Source organism: Camelina sativa, chromosome 1 (genome assembly GCF_030686135.1).
Source record: "Camelina sativa cultivar CO46 ecotype springtype chromosome 1, ASM3068613v1".
NCBI lineage: Eukaryota > Viridiplantae > Streptophyta > Magnoliopsida > Brassicales > Brassicaceae > Camelina > Camelina sativa.
Genome location: NC_141880.1, coordinates 10,024,202 through 10,042,253, shown reverse-complemented (window position 1 = coordinate 10,042,253; position 18,052 = coordinate 10,024,202). Strand labels below are relative to the sequence as shown.

The window sequence follows — 18,052 nt, the reverse complement described above, 5'->3', positions numbered from 1 at the left end:
CGCTTGGTCAAAACCATAAGATAATAAAGCTGATGCCAGCTTAGAAAACCAACACCTTGGAGCTTGATTGAGCCCATACAACGATTTCTTCAACTTACACACCTTGTTTTTATCGTCCAACTGATATCCTGGAGGTAACCGCATATACACCTCCTCTTCCAAGTCGCCATGGAGGAAAGCATTGTGCACATCCATTTGATGCACCATCCAACCATTCTTCAAGGCTGTATCGAGGAACAATCGGACCGTACCCATTTTTGCAACTAGGGAAAATGTTTCACCATAATCCTCTCCTTCTATTTGTTTATTCCCCATTGCAACGAGTCATGCTTTGTATCTTTCGATGGTTCCATCGGACTGAAAATTGACTTTAAAAACCCATTGACTGCCGATTGCATGTTTTCCATTAGGCAAATAAACGATTTCAAAAGTTTCGTTCTCCTCCAACGCCCCATAACAACGTACCAGCTGGGTCAACAACATAATCTTTTAATTTCACGGAGGTCGTTTTCTGCCGTTGACCTTTACCTAATCGCGGTTCAGCAAGCTCAGTCGTGGAGTGTGTCGTGGTGGGCAGTGTAGAAGAAGTTGTAGGTCGAGCTTGGTCGACTTGTTGGAGTAGTGGATTGGGCCTTGGATCAGTACCAATTGTTTGGGCCGTGGGATTGGGCTCAACATTAGTTTCCATTGTAGGCTGCGGGATAGGAATTACTTGTGGGTTTAACAAAACATGATCTTCAGAAATAATCCCTTCTGAAATTGGAGCCCATAAAACATGGCCTTCTTCATCATCATCAAGCAAAGGCAACGTCGTTTCTAGTGAGTACGGAAACTTTGATTCGCTGAACACAACATCCCTCGATACAAAGAACTCCATGTTTTCAAGATCATAAACTCTCCAACCCTTATTACCTTGTGGGTAGCCAACGAAGATACATCGTCTGCTGCGGGATACAAATTTATCTCCGCCTCGATTTTGTACATGAGCATAATAGAGACAACCAAAGACTCTAAGATGATCAAACGATGGTGCACGATTGAAAAGTCGTTCAAACGGAGTAACGTTTCCTAAAATTGAGCTTGGTGTCCGATTGATTAGGTACCCAGCAGTGAACACACGTTCACCCCAAAACTGTATAGTAAGATTTGCTTGAAATCTCAGCGCACTTGCCACATTTAAAATGTGTCTGTGTTTTCTCTCAACTCTACCATTCTGTTGTGGTGTTCCTACACAAGATGTTTCATGAACTATTCCATTTTGTTGGAAAAAGCTAGTTAGAGATATGAACTCTGTCCCATTGTCACTTTTTACTGTCTTCACTTGTTTGTTGAATTGCCTCTCTGTTAGAGCAAATAATTTTTTCAGATGCTCTCTTGTTTCCGCTTTATTTGGTAGCAAATACAACCAAACGCCCTTTGAGTAGTCATCTACAATTGTGAGAAAGTATCTAGCTCCTGAGTGTGATGGAACTCTATAAGGACCCCATAAAACAATGTGAATCAACTCAAAAATGGTAGAAGTTTTATTCATACTGAGAGGAAAACTCTCTCTAGTTTTTTTTGCACAGAAACACACATCACAATCCTTATTCAAATTGATTACTGAAACAGAATTTGAAATACAAGGAAGCACTCCTAGAACTTTTGCAGATGGATGTCCCATTCTCTTATGCCACAACTCCAAATTTTCAGTGTCTTGTGTTGTGACCGCAGCAGCTAACTCCATTCTGCGAAAGTGGAATGCGCTTCCAACCCGCTTACCAGCTCCAATCACCATCCTCGAAGATCGGTCCTGAACAACCAGAAATGTATCAGACATCTGCACTACACATCTATTCTCATCCATGATCTGTCCCATAGATATCAAATATGCATGCAACTCATCAACATAATACACTGATTGTAATACTAAACCAGAACCAAGTTGTACTGAACCCTCCTTAAGAGAAACTCGTTCTCTTCCATCGGCCATAATGATCAGAACCGGTGACATCTCTCGTATATTTGACAAGATATCATACCTCCCTGTCAAATGATGCGATGCTCCAGTATCCACAATCCAAGATCAAGAAGAAGACTTACCAGAGGATTTTTCACTTGCGGTCTCTTTCTTAGCGTTGAGAATGTTCTTTATGGCGCCCCACTGCTGGTCTGTGAGACCACTGACTCCATCACGGTCTTTATCCGTGATAACTTGATTGGCCTGTTCCTTTCCAGCAGGTTCAAGATTGGGGACATTAACATGATTCGCATAAGCAACTTGATGACCCATACCACGTCCACCACCGTTAGAAGAGCCTCCACGACCTCTACCTTGAAATGAACGACTCTTTAGTCTGTCTCCCCACCATTCAGGATATCCAATGACCGCATAACATCGGTCTACAGTATGACCATGATGATTGCAGAGTTTGCAAAGCATCCCCTCTTTATCCTCTAGTTTGAAACGTGGTTTGGTATTCACAGCAAAAGAAACCACCTCAGCTCGCTCTTCACCACTTACACACAAATCTTCTTCTTGTTTTACGATGTTGTACACCTCCTCTAAAGGTTGCACTAGTACCCTTGCCACAAGACTCGATCGGACTGCTCTAAACTGGTCATCACATAAGAACTGGTGCACCTTGTCTTCCTCTCGATCAGTCTCTTGAGTAGTTGCAAGATCACATGTACACAAGCCACAATGACATCTTTTTATTGGGCGATAGGTAGCAAGACTATCCCATATCTGGGTAAGCTTACCATAGTATGCTTATATGGCAAGTCCCCTCTGTTTGCAACAAGCCAATTCAGCCTTTATTTGCTGAATGCGAGATTTGTTCATCACAGCGAAACGTTTCTTCAGGTAGTCCCACAATTTTTTGGCCACCTCTCTGTGTGAGATTGTAGATCTCAACACCGGATCGATAGTCATCCGGATCCAAGAGACCAGCAGAGCTTAGATCGTCCACCAGTCCTCCCAGTCAGCTGATCCTTCTTGCGGTTTTTCAATGGTACCATCGAGAAAGCCAAACTTTTTGCGTGACGTTAACGTTGTCTTCACGCCGTAAGCCCACTCATCCTAGTTCCTCCCCTTGAGAAGCGGATGCGATATCACCGCACCAGGGTTGTCCGCCGAAGTCAGGTCGTAAGGTGAGATAGTTCTTCTCACCTCAACAGTCGTCGTCGTTGTTGCCGGCGAACCAGCAGTCGTTGTTGGGTTCGGGTTCGTTGACATTTCGTTGTCATAAAAATAAGATTTAGAGTTTGTAGATTTCAGGCTCTGATACCATAAAGAGATTCAGATGCGTGATAAGGTTTTTGTGCCTTCATTGATAGTTTTAGGGTTACATATATAGGACCTAGTAAACAATAATCAGAAATCTAGGAATATCTACAAGTCGTTACTACAAATACGGAGACTGTTATAGCATATTCTCCAATATAACCAAACTTGTCCCTTTGAATTAGGCACGATCATGACTAACCTCATGGTTTTAGATCTCATTTTTTTTTTGAATGAATATAAAATTTTATTCATCAAAAAACCTTCTCTTTATAGTGAATGTAAAGTTTTTGAATCTAAACAAACTTTAAGACATTGAGGTTAACATTATGTTCTGGTAGAAAACCAGAGCATTAAAATATCTTCATAGTTTCGGTGGCCGAAGTTCAATAAGAGAAGGAGTTTGTTCCGAATGGTTTGTCTATCCGTTGACCAAGTCGATGTGTAGAGAGTGGGTCCTCGCCATGTCTACGGCTATTACGCTCGTGCCATAGGGAGTACACCGCTACCTGGAATGAGTATCTCAGAAGCAGCAGTGGAATCTTACTAAGGGTGGAGTCTGAAATGAGTATCCCGAGTTCATCCCAATCCGCAGTCGAATGGGTGCCAAGCAATCCGTTGGTGAGCTTACTCCAGACCTGATCTCATTTCTTATATTTAAAACTTTTTAAATGAGAAATCATTTGATGATAAAATACAATTTTAATATAGGTTAGTTGAATAGTTTTGGACCGAAACTTATACTTTTTCCCATTAAAAGGTAGAAACCGAACTAGAAAACATACAATTGTTCGGAAATCTTAAAACTCGCCCCTTGATCAAAGCACACTTAGTGAAAAAGTGGCTCGTGGTCTTTGTTTTCTTTTTGTTGTCTTTTTTATATTGCTAACAGAAACAAGTACAAGAGTTGTTAGTACAAATGATTCCAAAAGATTAAAGTAGAGTGTGAATACAAACATTCTTGCCTACTTTGCTAATGTATCAACTTGTGTGTTTTGTTCCCTTTGTTACGTTAAAGCAAATCTTTAATAACACCATCACACAGACCTTAATTACCTTATATATATGTTGCTCATGCTAACATTAATCTTGATATGCCTAATATCAAAAGGCGTTTTTATACTTTTGTCGAAAAGGGTGACTGGTTGGCAAAAACAATATGCAACGTGATTGGGCCGTCGTATAAACGCCTTTTTGATGTTAGGCAGCAATTGGGAATGGGACCCCATAAGCCCAAATCTCAAACTTCCCACCAGAAACTAACTCCCAAAATGATGCTTTGTTAAACAAAACAATCACGTTTTACACAAGGCTTCCCGACAACAAAATAAGATTGGTGTAATCACTTTAATTGATTCAGACCAGTGACCACCCACAAAAACAATTTATACGATTCGTCGTAAGTCCATGCCATGATGTCGTGGGCCAAATGGTCCGTGTCGTGAATACTAAAAGCAGACTAAACATCAAAACCCTTATCACATCTTTTCATAACCTATTTCGATCGAAGTCATATTAATTACCCATATGTCTACTTCCAAGTTCATAATCATGTCCATGTCTTTATCTATTATTTCTTTTTCAGGCTTAAGAAAAATAAACAAAAAGGAGAGAACAGTTTGTAAAAACATGCTTCACGTGTCTTAATTCATCCACTAATATTATCAACTTTTATCTACTAACTTTAATCATGCTTTCAACTAAAAACTGTGTATTCCGTAATGTCTCAAAAATAAGATAAGAAATCCACTTACCAGTTACCATTCACATTTATGGATCGACTTTCTATTTTTGGAAAGTATATTAAACCAATCGGCTCCAAAACCCACATGGCATAGACACTACATGTGGTCAATATCTTTTCACAAACCCTCAAAGTCAGAATCCTAATTTCTATCTTAACACAGTATGCATAACTCTAAAATTCAAGTCTTATACTCCAATTGATTATTTCAAACTATATATGACATATCTAGATATCGTCAAACTTCATAAACACAACACTAATTAATACATTAAAAAACAAAACATGTGTACATTATAAATTTGTATATGCATGCATGAATATAACTTATTAGCTTATTATATATGCATATCATTTATAATTGAAATGATAAATACTCTATACAATAGAAATATTGTAAATGTACACTACACACAAACAAATACAAATTAGATACACATTACTCAAGAATCTTACACAACTGATATATGTCGTATTCTAAAAAAAACAACCATTTTCTTTAAAACAAATTTTCTTTGTATTGAAAACATGAAGCACGTGACCAAATTTGCAGATATTTATTTTTTTTCCAACCAAAAAAAAAAAAGAGAAACAGTTATGGCACTTTTCCACTTTCTTATATGTACTTTAAATGCAAAGTATGTCAATGTTGATTACTTTGATACGAAGATCGACCTAAGAGAGTAATAATCTTTTTCCTTTTTTTTTTGTCTACAGAGTAATAATCTTTTTAAGAAGAGAGAATCATGAATGGTTGCAGCTTAGATCTCTGCCTATCTCCAATGACCCCTACGCTTCAATTTTGTCGCCAAGATTCTACGTGAGTGTTATTTATGCAAAAATTACTCCACTTTTCCATATTTGATTTAAACCTCTTGATTCGTTTTGATTAACATTTTTTTTTTTAATATGTAGGGTTAGTGATCATTCATCAGCCATGAAACCTAAGGACAACAATGCATTTTATAATGAAGGATTAAGTGAGTACGATCTTGTAGAGATCCAGGTACAATTTTTGCATGCTTGAGTGTTTTTTTTTCTTTTCCGTTTTATATTAGCTTATCGATTTGATTATAGTATACTGAGGAGTGAAATTTGTAATACGTGAAGATAAGGGCAATAATAGAGATGGCAAGGAAGGATCGTGAAGTAACAACAGTGAAGTTAGCACCGGTGAGAATGGAATCGCCGTTAGGTTGTTCGGTGAAGAGATCCGTGAAGAGGTTCTTGGAGAAGAGGAAGAAGAGAAGCAAAACTATTACACTTACACCTAGAGGCTCCACCTCCTCATCCTCCTCCTCTCCTCATCATTTCTAAGTATAAACCAACAAAAAACAAAATGGGTTAAGAAAAATCTAGCTAGTTCTTGCTTCACTCTCTTGTCATTTTTCTCGATACTCGACGATATGAATTTCGAGTTTTTTTTTTGTGGTTTTTAAAATCAAGACGTTGCACTGGTACGAGCACTGAAGCTGGTATTAAAACTAGGATCATTTGGATCGTTTGTATTAGTTTTTTCCTTCCCCATTCATGTATGAAGTTTCACACTTGTCTTGCAATGAATTCATGAGGTTTGTCCATTTTTTCCAAGTTAGCTCTCTATGTAACTCTTCTACTTTTGTTTCCTTTACAACAAAATAAGAAAACGCAAGCATTGAACTCGCTGGATCCACCAAAGACTAGACTGCACAAGATTTATTAATTAGTTTACCCGTCGCTCATCTTTGCTCTTAGTCATTTCACACCATTACAGAAATTTTCTTTTGTAGTATTATCTAATTTATCTACGGGTTTACTCAAAAATGAGAAAATCAATTCCAACATGATTCCAAATAATCACTGGTCAAAACAAAAATTGTAACAAGACCAGTTGGATATTGGTATTGTACCGTCAGGCTCATCACAAAAAAAGTAGATAAGCCTAGAGGATGAAATCTTGAAATAACCAACGAGAGGTGGATCCAAAGAGTATTCAAAATGAGGGGTTTGTGTGTTCCTATTACTATTACACGACACAAGTGTTAAGAGGAAATAAACATATCAGATAACAAACTTTTGTAAAATCCCTTTCCCAGCTGCTTTCCAGACCTAAACCTGTTAGTCGAAGAGGATTAGCACCTATTGTGTTCTCTAGCCTCCAATCTCACTATTCTCCGGATAAAGGGTTCATCATTTTGTACACAAACACTAATATATCCCTTCCCAAACTACACTAACTTCCCTATTTTGTTCCCTAACGACTAGAGCACCAAAATATGGCTCCCCTCGGAAGATCTCTCTTCTTCCGATAACCTACTCCATGTTTCACATTCTTTCCCATCATCATAAATACACAACCAAGCAGAATTTGCATTTGTCCACCATTAAAAAAACATACGGAAAATAAAAGAGTTCAAAGTAAAAAAAAAAAAAAAAAAACGAAGAGCAGAATCTAAAAAGTACTTAATACCTGAACCCTTGTGAAAAGATTCCTACACCATCAGGTTACTTACAAGTTTGTTTCCCGAGTCCACATCACACCCCTTGATTGTTTGATCCACAGCTTAGAAAACCAAGAACTGTAATCTTCCAAGCCCATTGTTTCTCTTTTCTTTATTAACCCCTCACAGATTCAGAGTTGATCTGACCACCACCCCTTGCATGAGACGCCGACTCACTAATTGCCGACGGTTTACGACCAAAGTTTAATAAATAGTTCCTTTGGACGTCATTGGTGTGACGCAGACTCGCACGTAAAAGCTCAGCGGGCATTTCCCTCTTTATCGCCAGCTCCAAAACATCCGCTGCACTACCTTGGTTCTGACCTCGGATCGTCTCATACTTGCTTCTGCAGTATTTGGTAAGAAGGTTGAAGAATTCATCAAATGAGGCTCTCCAGAGACCATCATTAGGATTCCCATGCATGACTCGAGGAACCACCACTACTTCAGCAGCTCTCTCAAGAAGAGATATCAAGACAACTGAAGCACCATCCCCAGCAGAACTTCCAATAGGACGCAGAGGTGGCTGCTCTGAAGAGCAAACTACAGCTGCAAGGCAAGCACTCAGTGCTCGGAGGTCCATTGCTTGAACACAAACCGTGACTGCTTTGGCAAGATTAGCTATCGTCTCTGCTGCTAGAGTATCTGAAGGCAGGCCGCCGAACAGAAATCTCAAGTGGCGGAATACAGCCATACAAACAACTCGAGCAATCTCAGTACCTGGAACTAGAAGTTGCAAATACTTCGTAAGCATTTTCCGGCCCTTGGGGAGAGTCGCTATACGTAGAAGGACAACATCATCCTTAGCGCTCATCCCGGATTTCTGACCAGTTTTGCTGAACGGATCAGCAAGTTGAAGTGCCGTCGCTAAACCTTCTAGCAGGATCTGCCGCTTCTTCTTGATTTGGGCACCGCCATCCTGGGGTCTTGTGTTTTGTAGAGTCCTGTCAATATCAACTATGTCAATAAGAACTCCAAGAGCATCTTCAATCGTAACCCTAGCTGCAACAAGAGGTTCCTGTTCCAAATGTTTTACTGAGCCCTTATGATCCCCGCTTCCATCGCCAGGAGAAGAGTCAACTTCGAGCAAGGCACGAGGCCTGCGGACAGAAGGAAGCGTAATTTTTCCAAGAGCATCTACATGAACTTGTGGATGCTGTTCAGAACTATTACGAGACTTAGGCTGGTGGTCCTTCAACTGAGCGGGATAGAAGTGAGAGACTGCTTTAATAGATCCGGCAGACTTCTTGGCAAGCTTAGCTTGGTGGTAAAAATCATTGACATAAGGATCATTGCTGTGTGAATTGGAATGCTGCATTTTGAGGATAGTCTCTATTTCTTCTGATGTCATGTGTTTTGATCTAAACTGCAGCCCACTTTCACTTTTCTGACTAGCTGCATCTGATGCCTGTTGAGAGAGGCCTTTGTTCTTTCGACTTCTATGAGATGACTTATGTTTGTGTTCCCTAACTTCACCAACTCCAAAAGGGACTTTACGTGATGGCGAAGGATAGGAACTATACAGTTGGGATTGTAGAGCGGCAAGCTGAGCATATGATTGTCTCTGCTGGAGGGCGAGCAAATGTTGCGACATAAGAGCATTTCGAGGAGGCAACTGTTGATGCTGTTGTTGCACCAAACTATGTAACAAACCAGAATGATCTCCGTGCATAAGACCAGGATCAGTGACCCAATGAGGTTGCACCATGTTACCAAGCGTAGGACCGCACGAGGCATATCTAGCCAAATTACCACCATACTGGGGACCTTGCGACAATACGGAGGGGTGAAAACTAGAATTTGACAATGGTGAAGGTGCAGAATAGGTCAACTGAGAACCACCAGGAAGAGAAGGAGCGCGAAGGAGGTTTCCGGGTGAAGCCTGCGGAGATCTGCTACCAGGCGGGGGAAATGAGGTGAAATTTGATTCTGGTAAGATTATCGGTTCGCTATTGTAGTGCTGCAGCTGTGGTTGCTGCTGAGGATAGGAGGATGTCCTGTACAAAGGTTTTGAATGACCAAATGATTGTGGCTGTGAGGACCATCTCTTAGCTTCTTGATCTTGTTCGTCCAACCAGCTTGTGAGCTCTACATCATGTGTCCAATCGGTAGCAGAGGAACCTATAAGATAGGAGTTCAGTCAGAAAAAGCTAATCGTAGAAATAATAACTCGAAACAGGTAATTCGATATTTCAGATGAAAAAGTACTGAATTTGCAACTTAAAAATGACCACAATACCAGGAACCAAGTTATACAAGCTAAAAATAACACTAAAGTTATACAGTAGTAACCAAGTTAGGAATTCAACTCACTCTCTCTTGAAAAGGATCCTGATCCTCTATCACCGATAACTCCAGGGTGTTTGGGTCCGGTAACATTTCTGTTTATCTACACAAAAGAAAATAGGTAGATTAAAAACCACACACATAGAGTTAAAAAAAAACTGGGGAAAAAAGTATATGCATTGCATGATAAAACAATTATGCTCTTGGCTCTTATTTGGAGGAAGTAGTTACTTTTGTTAGCTTGCCAGGAGAAAAAGATGATTATCACATGCGACCATGACATAGTAGTTAAGATTTTCATTATACTGTTTGTAAACAATAGTTATGCTAACCTTTGCAAAAGTTGTCGCAAGATCATCGATCTCAGATAGTGATCCTAAACCTCCACCCTGGAATCAACAAAATGTATCAATCAGTAAAACATCAGTAACCAAAATTTAATACAATGTATTTATCAAGATGTAAGCTTTTGACAGAGAAAGTCATGTTACCTCTCCTCTATCAAACAAGTGATACTCATCATCATCAGTATGTCCAAGAACAGGAGCGATCACTCCATCATCGTCAAGACCCCCAATTTCCATTTCGTCTAGATTTTGACCAAAAAACTCATATTGTGAGGCATCAAAGAGTGTACTGCTCTTATCTGCAGACACACAACAAAAACAACAGCTGCTTCAGAATCCAATATTACAAACACAAGAGTTAAGTCCTGCCCTCATAACCATAAAAACATAAACTTTCAATCAAAGAGATAACAACAATATATAAACATCACATTCACATGATTAAAAAATCTCTAAAGATAAGTTTTTTTCGTATTCAAAAACTGGCTTATCATTTGTGCATTGTGGTGGAACACAACAAAGAAAACTAAGCAAAACCCATAAATCCTCAGTACAAGAAACAACATCAGATCCCATTATAGCTCAGTGACCTAAATCAATACAGAACACAATCACATATATCTAAAGCATAAATCTCCTTCCTTTATATGCTTAAACGAACCAACCAACACACAAAACCGGATCCAAAACTAAGCTAAGCGGCCAAAAAACCATAAAGAGGAAGAAAGAAACATTCTTTCGAGAAGAGACAGAACTGACCTAAGGACGAAGCACGAACAAAGTTGTACAAATCCCTGGAATCGGATCTCTCCATGATCAAAACAATCAATCAAAACGAAAAGGGTTCCGAAAAAAAGCAAAGCTTTATGAAGAAGCAAGAGAACATAAGAGAACCCTTTACCCCCTTAGGGTTTGTGAAGGAGAGAATGAAGAAAAAAAAACACAACAAAATTGAGAAATTTGAGAGCGGTAAGTAAAAAACTTAGCAGAGGAGATTTGCTTCTAGGGTTTTCAATTTGGAAGAAGAAGAAGAAGAAGAAGAAGAAGGGATAATAAAGAGAAAACAAAATCTAAAATCTCTTCTCTCCGCGATAAAAGAGAGAGAGAGAGAGAGAGAGAGAGAGAAAGATGAAGAGAAGAGAAGGGAAGGAAGAAGAAAGCAATGGCCTTTATTTTTTGATTTTTTTCTTGTTCTGTTTTCTCCCTTCGCCGTGTGTAACATCGACACATGACCTGACCTTTTTCCCCAAACCCATAAAAAACCAACACCTTTTTTTTTATTTTTACACTTTTTATTCCAATTTTGTTTACTCCTTCATAAATTAATATAGTCTTAAATAGTTTACATAATCCAACATATTTTTAATTAAAAGATAATTTTTTATTAAATTTCTTGCCCAAAATATCTAAAGATTTTAAATTTCTCTTTTTTAAGAAAACGAAAAATAGTTTTACTACACAACCACTGCCTAAATGATTCTTGTATTTAGTCAAGGAAAAAAAAAAGTGAAGCTCTTTCTGTCCGATCCCACTGATTCTATTATTCTTGAGGTTTAAGACCCATTACTTTACTTGTTCCAAACTCAACCAAAATCTTAATAATATTTTAAAAATGCAAAGATTTGTATATATTATCAAAACTCAACGACATGTGTTACTTGGTCCATGTGTTTGTATTTCATCCCGGTCGGTTCAAATTGATCTCATTATGGTCCATTTTTTTAAAAAATTATGAATTTTTAATGCCCAATTCGAACATCTATGTCAATTATGAAAACGTTTGATGTTTAGTTGTATTTTTGTTATGAATAAGTTAATATGAAATTATTATTATTACTATAAAAAAAAAATGATATCTATGTTTTTATTCATTGTTTTACAACCGAGGTGTTGAAAGAGAACCAATGATAAGCATACAACAAAGTAAGGTTACTGTAAAGTTCATCACACAAATCTGAGAGAAGGTGGGAGGTATAGTAGTATTACATTATACATATGGAGATGAACCTATGTATCCCAATCCTAGAAGAGCCAATGCTTCCTTCTGGGTTTTCTTGTTGGAACATCTGGAATAGCAAGAACTACTCAGATTGAGATTCAGAAGCCATGGAGATAATTAGTGAGTAATAATGATAAATGACTTAATAAGTAGAGTTGAAAATGCAGGAAACCGAGTTTTACCTCCATTAGCGTATAGCGAATTGTAATGCACTTCGCTCCAGAAGCTAAGCCAAGCCTCTGCAGAACAGGGAAAATATTCAAACACGAAGGTTGAGACCGAGTATAAAGTTGGCTTAAGGCGTAAAGGAAGAAGAAAGTGAGGCTTTGTACCTCTAAGAGGGTTCTTGTTATGAGGAAGTATCTCAATGTAGGATTGATCCCGAAAGGATGTGACTAAGCAGATCTTGGCTTCGAACTACAGTAATGCTGAGTCAGCAGCCAGTGATTCAAGTAAAAAAAAAAAAGAACGAAATGTGAGAGTGTAAAAGGTTAATTTTGGGATGATTCCTCAAGCTACAGTTGCTCAATAGAAGATCTGATCTTTAAGTTGTGTTTAGAAAAACTATTGTAGTCTTAAAATAAACTCAAAAGAAGCTATTTCTTTTATAACTTACTCGATCTGCAGCAGCTTGAAGAGTTACATGATCTCCCCATTCACCAAGTCTAGTCACATCCAAAATGTATCAGCAAAAAGAATGAATCAGACATTAATTTATTACTTGCTGACGCAAAAACAAAAAGAAAAACAAAATGTCTCACTTTTTCATCTTTCTGGTGTAGTGTCTGTATTTCATTGGCACATATCCTTCGTATAACTTCCGCTCTTGTTTTAACTGAAAATGGACCATGCTAAGTCAGAATAATGGCAGTAAACTATTAAGTAGTAGGTGACAAAGTTAAGAGAGACCAAGTTCAGAGGAGTTCCCAACTAAGGAAATTGGTGAATGTGAACATCAAGAAATGCTTATTGCTCAAGCCGAGAAAAAAAGTTTTAAAGGTTGAAAACCAAGTCACCAGAGACAGCACACAACAGCTAGAGAGGGTTTTGTGGGGAATTTTCATAAGAAGCAAGAGTCTTTGAATAAAGCCAGAGGATACAAACTAAACACATTCATTCCTGAAGGCCTTGACTAAACAGTTGGACATTCTTCTCAGAACAAATCTATAAGTTTGTGAACAAAGAAACAGAGTTGCACGATTGTTCTCAGACAGTACCTGCTTTACAACATGCTTCCTTACATGTTTATGGTATTCTGCATTGCGGAAAAGCTGGTCTGCTAAAGCTCGAAACTGGCAAACAAGTATAACATATGACAGATCAAATCAATACAAATTTTTTTTGAAGAATGCACACAAGGTCTATATAGATGTTCCAACCAACATACCTGGCAATTTCCATCTCCCTCCATTTGTAATTCAGCTAACCCATATGTAGCCAACCTGGACAAAAAGGAGAGACCATCTTGTATGATTTACACGGAAGTTCAAACAAAACCAATGTTTTAGAGCTATATAGATTCAAAGCAACTAGTTCTTCCATCTAAGGCGTTTGGCAAATGTAAAATCTAATCAGCATCAAATGAAGAATGCAGTCAAGGAAGACATAAAAGGAAATGTAGAATGAAAGTTAAGAACCTCCCAGAGAGCAGCTCATGGTCTAATGTTGCATCATTTATATCGGGTATTTGCCTGTTAACCCGAGGAGTGTGCTGCCAATACGAAATTCCACAAAGAAGATATTCAAAAAATGAGTAGCACACCACGCATTCAAACTGAGATTAGGCAAAAAAAGAAGCTTTATCATACTGGGATAGAATCCAAATGAGATAGTCTTTTCCCAAGCTTGCCTTCTCTTCTCAAACTCTCATCTTCAGCCAATATACGTGCAATGGTCTGATCATCATCTGTATCCGCCACACTGCTACTAAAACTCGAGTTTGAGCTCGCACTTGTACTACCGCTAGCTCTTGCACTAGCACTAGTACTTGCAAATGGATTCACATTGTTTACATCCATTTGTATTTGTATCCTAAATACAACCTAGAAAGCAAGACAAAAGAGTATCTCTGATCAGTCATAAGCTGTCAAATTAAGTGATCTTGAGAGACCAAATCCAAAAGGTACTACTGTTACTAACTTACTATCACCTAAAATGTTGAAATCGGTAACAAAAAGATGACGACTTTGGATTCAATCACACAAAATCATAGAAACCCAGATCAAAGAAGATCACACTCTATTCAATCAAAAACCCAAATTGAAAACGAAAGCCAAAACATTTCTCAATTCCCACCAACGATCTTGTAAATGTTTCAATTCTCACTATTAGAAACGTAATTTATAAACCCTTAAATCTTTGCAAAACAAAAGTTTTAGATAGTTTACCTACGAAATCGGGTTGCTTGACTTGGCGAACTCAAGTTATCCCAAATCGATCAGCCAAAGCAATAAGAGAGAGAGAGAGAAGAATCGTGGAAGATAAGAAATAGACACCTAAGTGAAACGTCAGCGACGAAAGAAGCTAACAAAAAAAAAAAAAAAGGTTTATTTTCTCCGATGAGAACCAAAAACAAAACAAAAAGATAAAAATGGATTCTTTCGGCGTCGGTCTCAGAGATGTTTTCTTCTTCCTGAGATTTCCTCAAGACTTCATTTTTTATTTTCTTCTTTGGCGGTCAAACAAAACGTCACCCATTTTTGCGTGTCTTTTTTTTTCAGTTAATTATTTTCGTTTTTTTTAGTAATTTTCTGCAAAAAAAAATAAACAGCTCAAATAAAATTTCAAAAAAATATAGCTGATCTAAGAAATTTAAGAATGATTTTTTAATATGTGAATAATACTTATAACTAGTAAACTATATATCAATGATACATTAAATCAGTAAATAGATGATATTTTAAATTACACATTTATTATGATTATTTAAATAAATGATGGAACATTTTTTCAAAATCTAAAACTTAAAATTTTTATGAGTTATAAAAGCGTGTGAGGAAAAATGTTGCCCAAGACCGCAATGTTTTCTCTTAAATTTGTCCAACTACTTTTAATTCATTCAACTTTAAAGATGATTGACATGCGTGCACCATATAAAGACCACATCAACTAATCTGATGGCTCTCCGAATAAATTTTTATCCATTTTAAAATTTATATGTTTTTGGGCCACTAGTGTCAAATATATTCGTTTTTATATATGTCACTTAGACCTTTCTTTATCGGTAGGTTCATAGAGGAGATCTTAGTATTTAGTTGAAAAAAAAATAATCAGAACAAAAGAAAAAAAAGGTAAGAACTCCTCTTAGTATACTCAAACTACTAAGTTTAAGAGACGCTATGTGTCATCATTCTATTGTGTGAACAAAATAATACAAAAGGAAAACAAAAAATTTGGGAAAGATCGATTGATTTTATTCTTTTTCTTCTCTCTCTTTCTCTTGCGATTGAATCCCCGAAACGAGAAAACAATTTGGAATCAGAAGCTTCAAGGTTAGGAATCGAAGGACCTGGAATCAGAGCAAGGGTTTGGATTCGATGGGAATGGAGAAAAGGCGATTTGAATCGAGTTTGGAATCAGAGGAAGCAAATCGATTTGCTAGCCAATCACGAAAGAAAGAATCGAGTTTCATTGGAGATGGATGCCGTTTGAATTTGGAGTCAAATAAATCGGAAGAGATTGAATCAATAGATGTTGCCAGGTTACTTTCTCAATACAATTGTATGAATCGCAAATTGTTTTATGATTAGGGTTCTTAGATTTTGGATTGCAAATTAGGGTTATTTGATGTGTGTTGGAAAATGAGGGATCTTGGTGCTACATTTATGTTTAATGTTTGATCTCATATGCTTGTGACGGGGATTTTGATAATGTGAAATGCTTCCCTTCTGTTTAGGTATATTGAGCTTGAAAGATGTCTTTGATCTTGTGGTTACCTGATGTAATCTCTTTAGCGGTTTCTTATTTCGCTTTGTTTCCTTTTTAGGGTTCTTATTTCCCTATTGCTTGATGTTTTTTCTTTTCTATTTAGATTGTAGAGGTTCAAGGCATTGTGGGAGGGAAAGATGGGTTCCCTATATCGTGTTTTTGGTTACTTTGCATCTATACACCTTTTTACTTGTTTATTTAAAATTGGCTCTTGTTTGATGAGGTGTGGTTTTTCCTTTGTGTCTGTGTTTTCCAGATTTTCTTCACAGATTACCTCACTCAGAATAAAGATGATCATAGATTCCTCCCAAACGAGTTTATTCTTATGACTTGTCCTTTTACCTAGTTTTTGTATTGAATGCTATTATATATCTTAGGATTGTTAACTCTGAGCTTGTCAGGTTAAAAGGCTCGAGATATGCTTTAATCCTCTTTCTCTTAGCGATCTGCAGCTATTTCAGAAAATTTGACCCCTGGGTTGTGGATTGTGCTAACATGTATTTTTAACATGATTTGGACTTGTTATTGGATGTTTTAAGTTAAAAGTAATATTGCTGATCTTCTTAGTGATGTTAGCATTTCTGTTTGAAGCTTAAGGCCATGTCTTTTGTTATAGATAGTCGTCAATGTTCTAAAAGAGAAATGCTTTAGGTTACTAACTGGTTTTTTTCCGCTTTATCTCTGTTGGTGTTATCTCTCATGCTACATATATTTTTAGTGTTTGATCGCACTCATATATTCGTGTGACGATGGCCTTTCTTTTATGTGAAATGCTCCCCTTCTTGGTAGGTATATTGACGATGCAAATGAAGCAATCTTTTGATTCATACTTACATGATTTCGAAGTGTGTTTCTTTTCCTGAGCTGTGAACTTTGACGGTGGAGAGTGTCTTTTGCTTTTGTGTTTGGTGGTTGTGCTTTTCATGAAAAATCTACAAGATTCATCATAAACAATCTTGGCGGCTGCAGTTTCCCTGTTTGGTTCAGGACTAATCCGAAGAGAAAGCTTATCGACGAATAAATTGTTCATCGAAAAGAGCGGAGGTACCAAACTGATCCAATATTGGGTGCTTTGTTACTAAAATCTGAGTTAAGTCTGTGTGATAACAAAGATTAAGTCTTTTTGTTGCATAGTTCAAGTCTCTGAAGCTAAATGGAAAGGAGAAAGTAGTGAACTGAAGATTATGAATCAATTTGCTTCCCCTTCGAAACAATGACAAGAACTCCCCTACCAATCTGAATCACGGTATGGTTTCCCCTTCGAATCTGATTAAGGGTTCGTTCTTCATCGTTGCTTTTTTTTGTATTGTTGCATTGAGGAACCAATCAAAAATCCCCAGTTTTGGTCAGTGTACATATTTTTCTTTATTATTTTCACCCAAAATGTAATTTTCACTTATTGATGATGAAATAAAGTTTAGGTTTGAACAAATTATCTATTTTTTTTTCATTAAGCAGATGAATTATAAATTAAGCAAAATTAGTCATAGGGAAGGTTATTATTACAGTAATATTTTTTTTCAGTTTTTATTATGTTGCCCAAAAAAAAAATGTATACTAATATTTAATAGAGTTGCTTTCACCACATATTTTTACAAGCACTTTTGTATTTTTGTGCTTCTACCACACATGCTTTCTTATCATTTGGAGCAAATCAGTATTAAAATTAGTCATTCTCTCCATTTATGAATTGCACTTCTAGTGTAATATGTATTAATGTTTTTATTATGTTTTGTATGTTTGAAAATTAATTTAAATGCAATATTTTCTAATTTTATAAAATCTTAAATGTTTACACATTTATACCACTTCTATTCTATTTAAAATTTTTAAATTTAAAAAATCAATATTTTCAAAAATAAGAGATCCAAAATTAGAACCTACCAATAAATAAAAAAAATTTAACTAAAAGATCATAAATTCTTATATTCAAAATCAAACAAAATTAATTCATAAAAAATTAAAACAGTGTTTAACATCCCTTCCCTAAGAGCTTGCCGATAT

General features: G+C 37.0%; 3 protein-coding genes and 1 long non-coding RNA gene across 18 annotated transcripts; 2 read left to right on the top strand and 2 right to left on the bottom strand.

Moving 5' to 3' along the window:
* The first annotated feature begins 5,654 nt into the window (after positions 1 to 5,654).
* Positions 5,655 to 6,589, top strand: LOC104787322 (protein JAZ13-like). The gene is made up of 3 exons (XM_010512888.3): positions 5,655 to 5,829; positions 5,925 to 6,015; positions 6,120 to 6,589. Exons 1-3 carry the CDS (start codon positions 5,756 to 5,758, stop codon positions 6,324 to 6,326), a joined length of 372 nt encoding a protein of 123 aa, XP_010511190.1. The 5' UTR covers positions 5,655 to 5,755; the 3' UTR covers positions 6,327 to 6,589.
* A 344-nt stretch (positions 6,590 to 6,933) lies between these two features.
* On the bottom strand, positions 6,934 to 11,433 carry LOC104787331 (protein PAT1 homolog 1). 2 transcript variants are annotated; one of them, XR_015594910.1, is made up of 6 exons: positions 10,882 to 11,335; positions 10,267 to 10,421; positions 10,108 to 10,164; positions 9,803 to 9,878; positions 7,459 to 9,610; positions 6,934 to 7,103 (listed from the first exon to the last, which is right to left on the bottom strand). XR_015594910.1 is itself a non-coding variant. In XM_087507841.1 (5 exons), exons 1-5 carry the CDS (start codon positions 10,934 to 10,936, stop codon positions 7,605 to 7,607), a joined length of 2,349 nt encoding a protein of 782 aa, XP_087363967.1. In that variant the 5' UTR covers positions 10,937 to 11,433; the 3' UTR covers positions 7,337 to 7,604. The 2 variants fall into 2 exon arrangements, 1 of the variants encoding a protein (XP_087363967.1); XM_087507841.1 differs by lacking the exon at positions 6,934 to 7,103 and having other exon boundaries at positions 7,337 to 9,610; positions 10,882 to 11,433.
* A 502-nt stretch (positions 11,434 to 11,935) lies between these two features.
* LOC104787302 (OVARIAN TUMOR DOMAIN-containing deubiquitinating enzyme 11) lies at positions 11,936 to 15,177 on the bottom strand. 12 transcript variants are annotated; one of them, XR_015594887.1, is made up of 10 exons: positions 14,509 to 14,955; positions 13,930 to 14,163; positions 13,759 to 13,832; positions 13,509 to 13,563; positions 13,339 to 13,413; positions 12,883 to 12,956; positions 12,738 to 12,786; positions 12,454 to 12,549; positions 12,304 to 12,360; positions 11,936 to 12,203 (listed from the first exon to the last, which is right to left on the bottom strand). XR_015594887.1 is itself a non-coding variant. In XM_010512880.3 (10 exons), exons 2-10 carry the CDS (start codon positions 14,137 to 14,139, stop codon positions 12,145 to 12,147), a joined length of 723 nt encoding a protein of 240 aa, XP_010511182.1. In that variant the 5' UTR covers positions 14,140 to 14,163; positions 14,509 to 15,177; the 3' UTR covers positions 11,936 to 12,144. The 12 variants fall into 12 exon arrangements, 6 of the variants coding, with proteins under 6 accessions (XP_010511182.1, XP_010511146.1, XP_010511154.1 ...); XR_015594890.1 differs by having other exon boundaries at positions 11,936 to 12,188; positions 14,509 to 14,829; XR_015594888.1 differs by having other exon boundaries at positions 14,271 to 14,518.
* Positions 15,178 to 15,343: 166 nt separating this feature from the next.
* LOC104787292 (uncharacterized) lies at positions 15,344 to 17,480 on the top strand. 3 transcript variants are annotated; one of them, XR_015594873.1, is made up of 3 exons: positions 15,344 to 15,821; positions 16,838 to 17,092; positions 17,183 to 17,480. It is a non-coding gene; the product is annotated as an uncharacterized LOC104787292 (long non-coding RNA). The 3 variants fall into 3 exon arrangements; XR_002032694.2 differs by having other exon boundaries at positions 15,356 to 15,821; positions 16,152 to 17,092; XR_015594872.1 differs by having other exon boundaries at positions 15,393 to 15,821; positions 16,305 to 17,092.
* Positions 17,481 to 18,052: the final 572 nt, after the last annotated feature.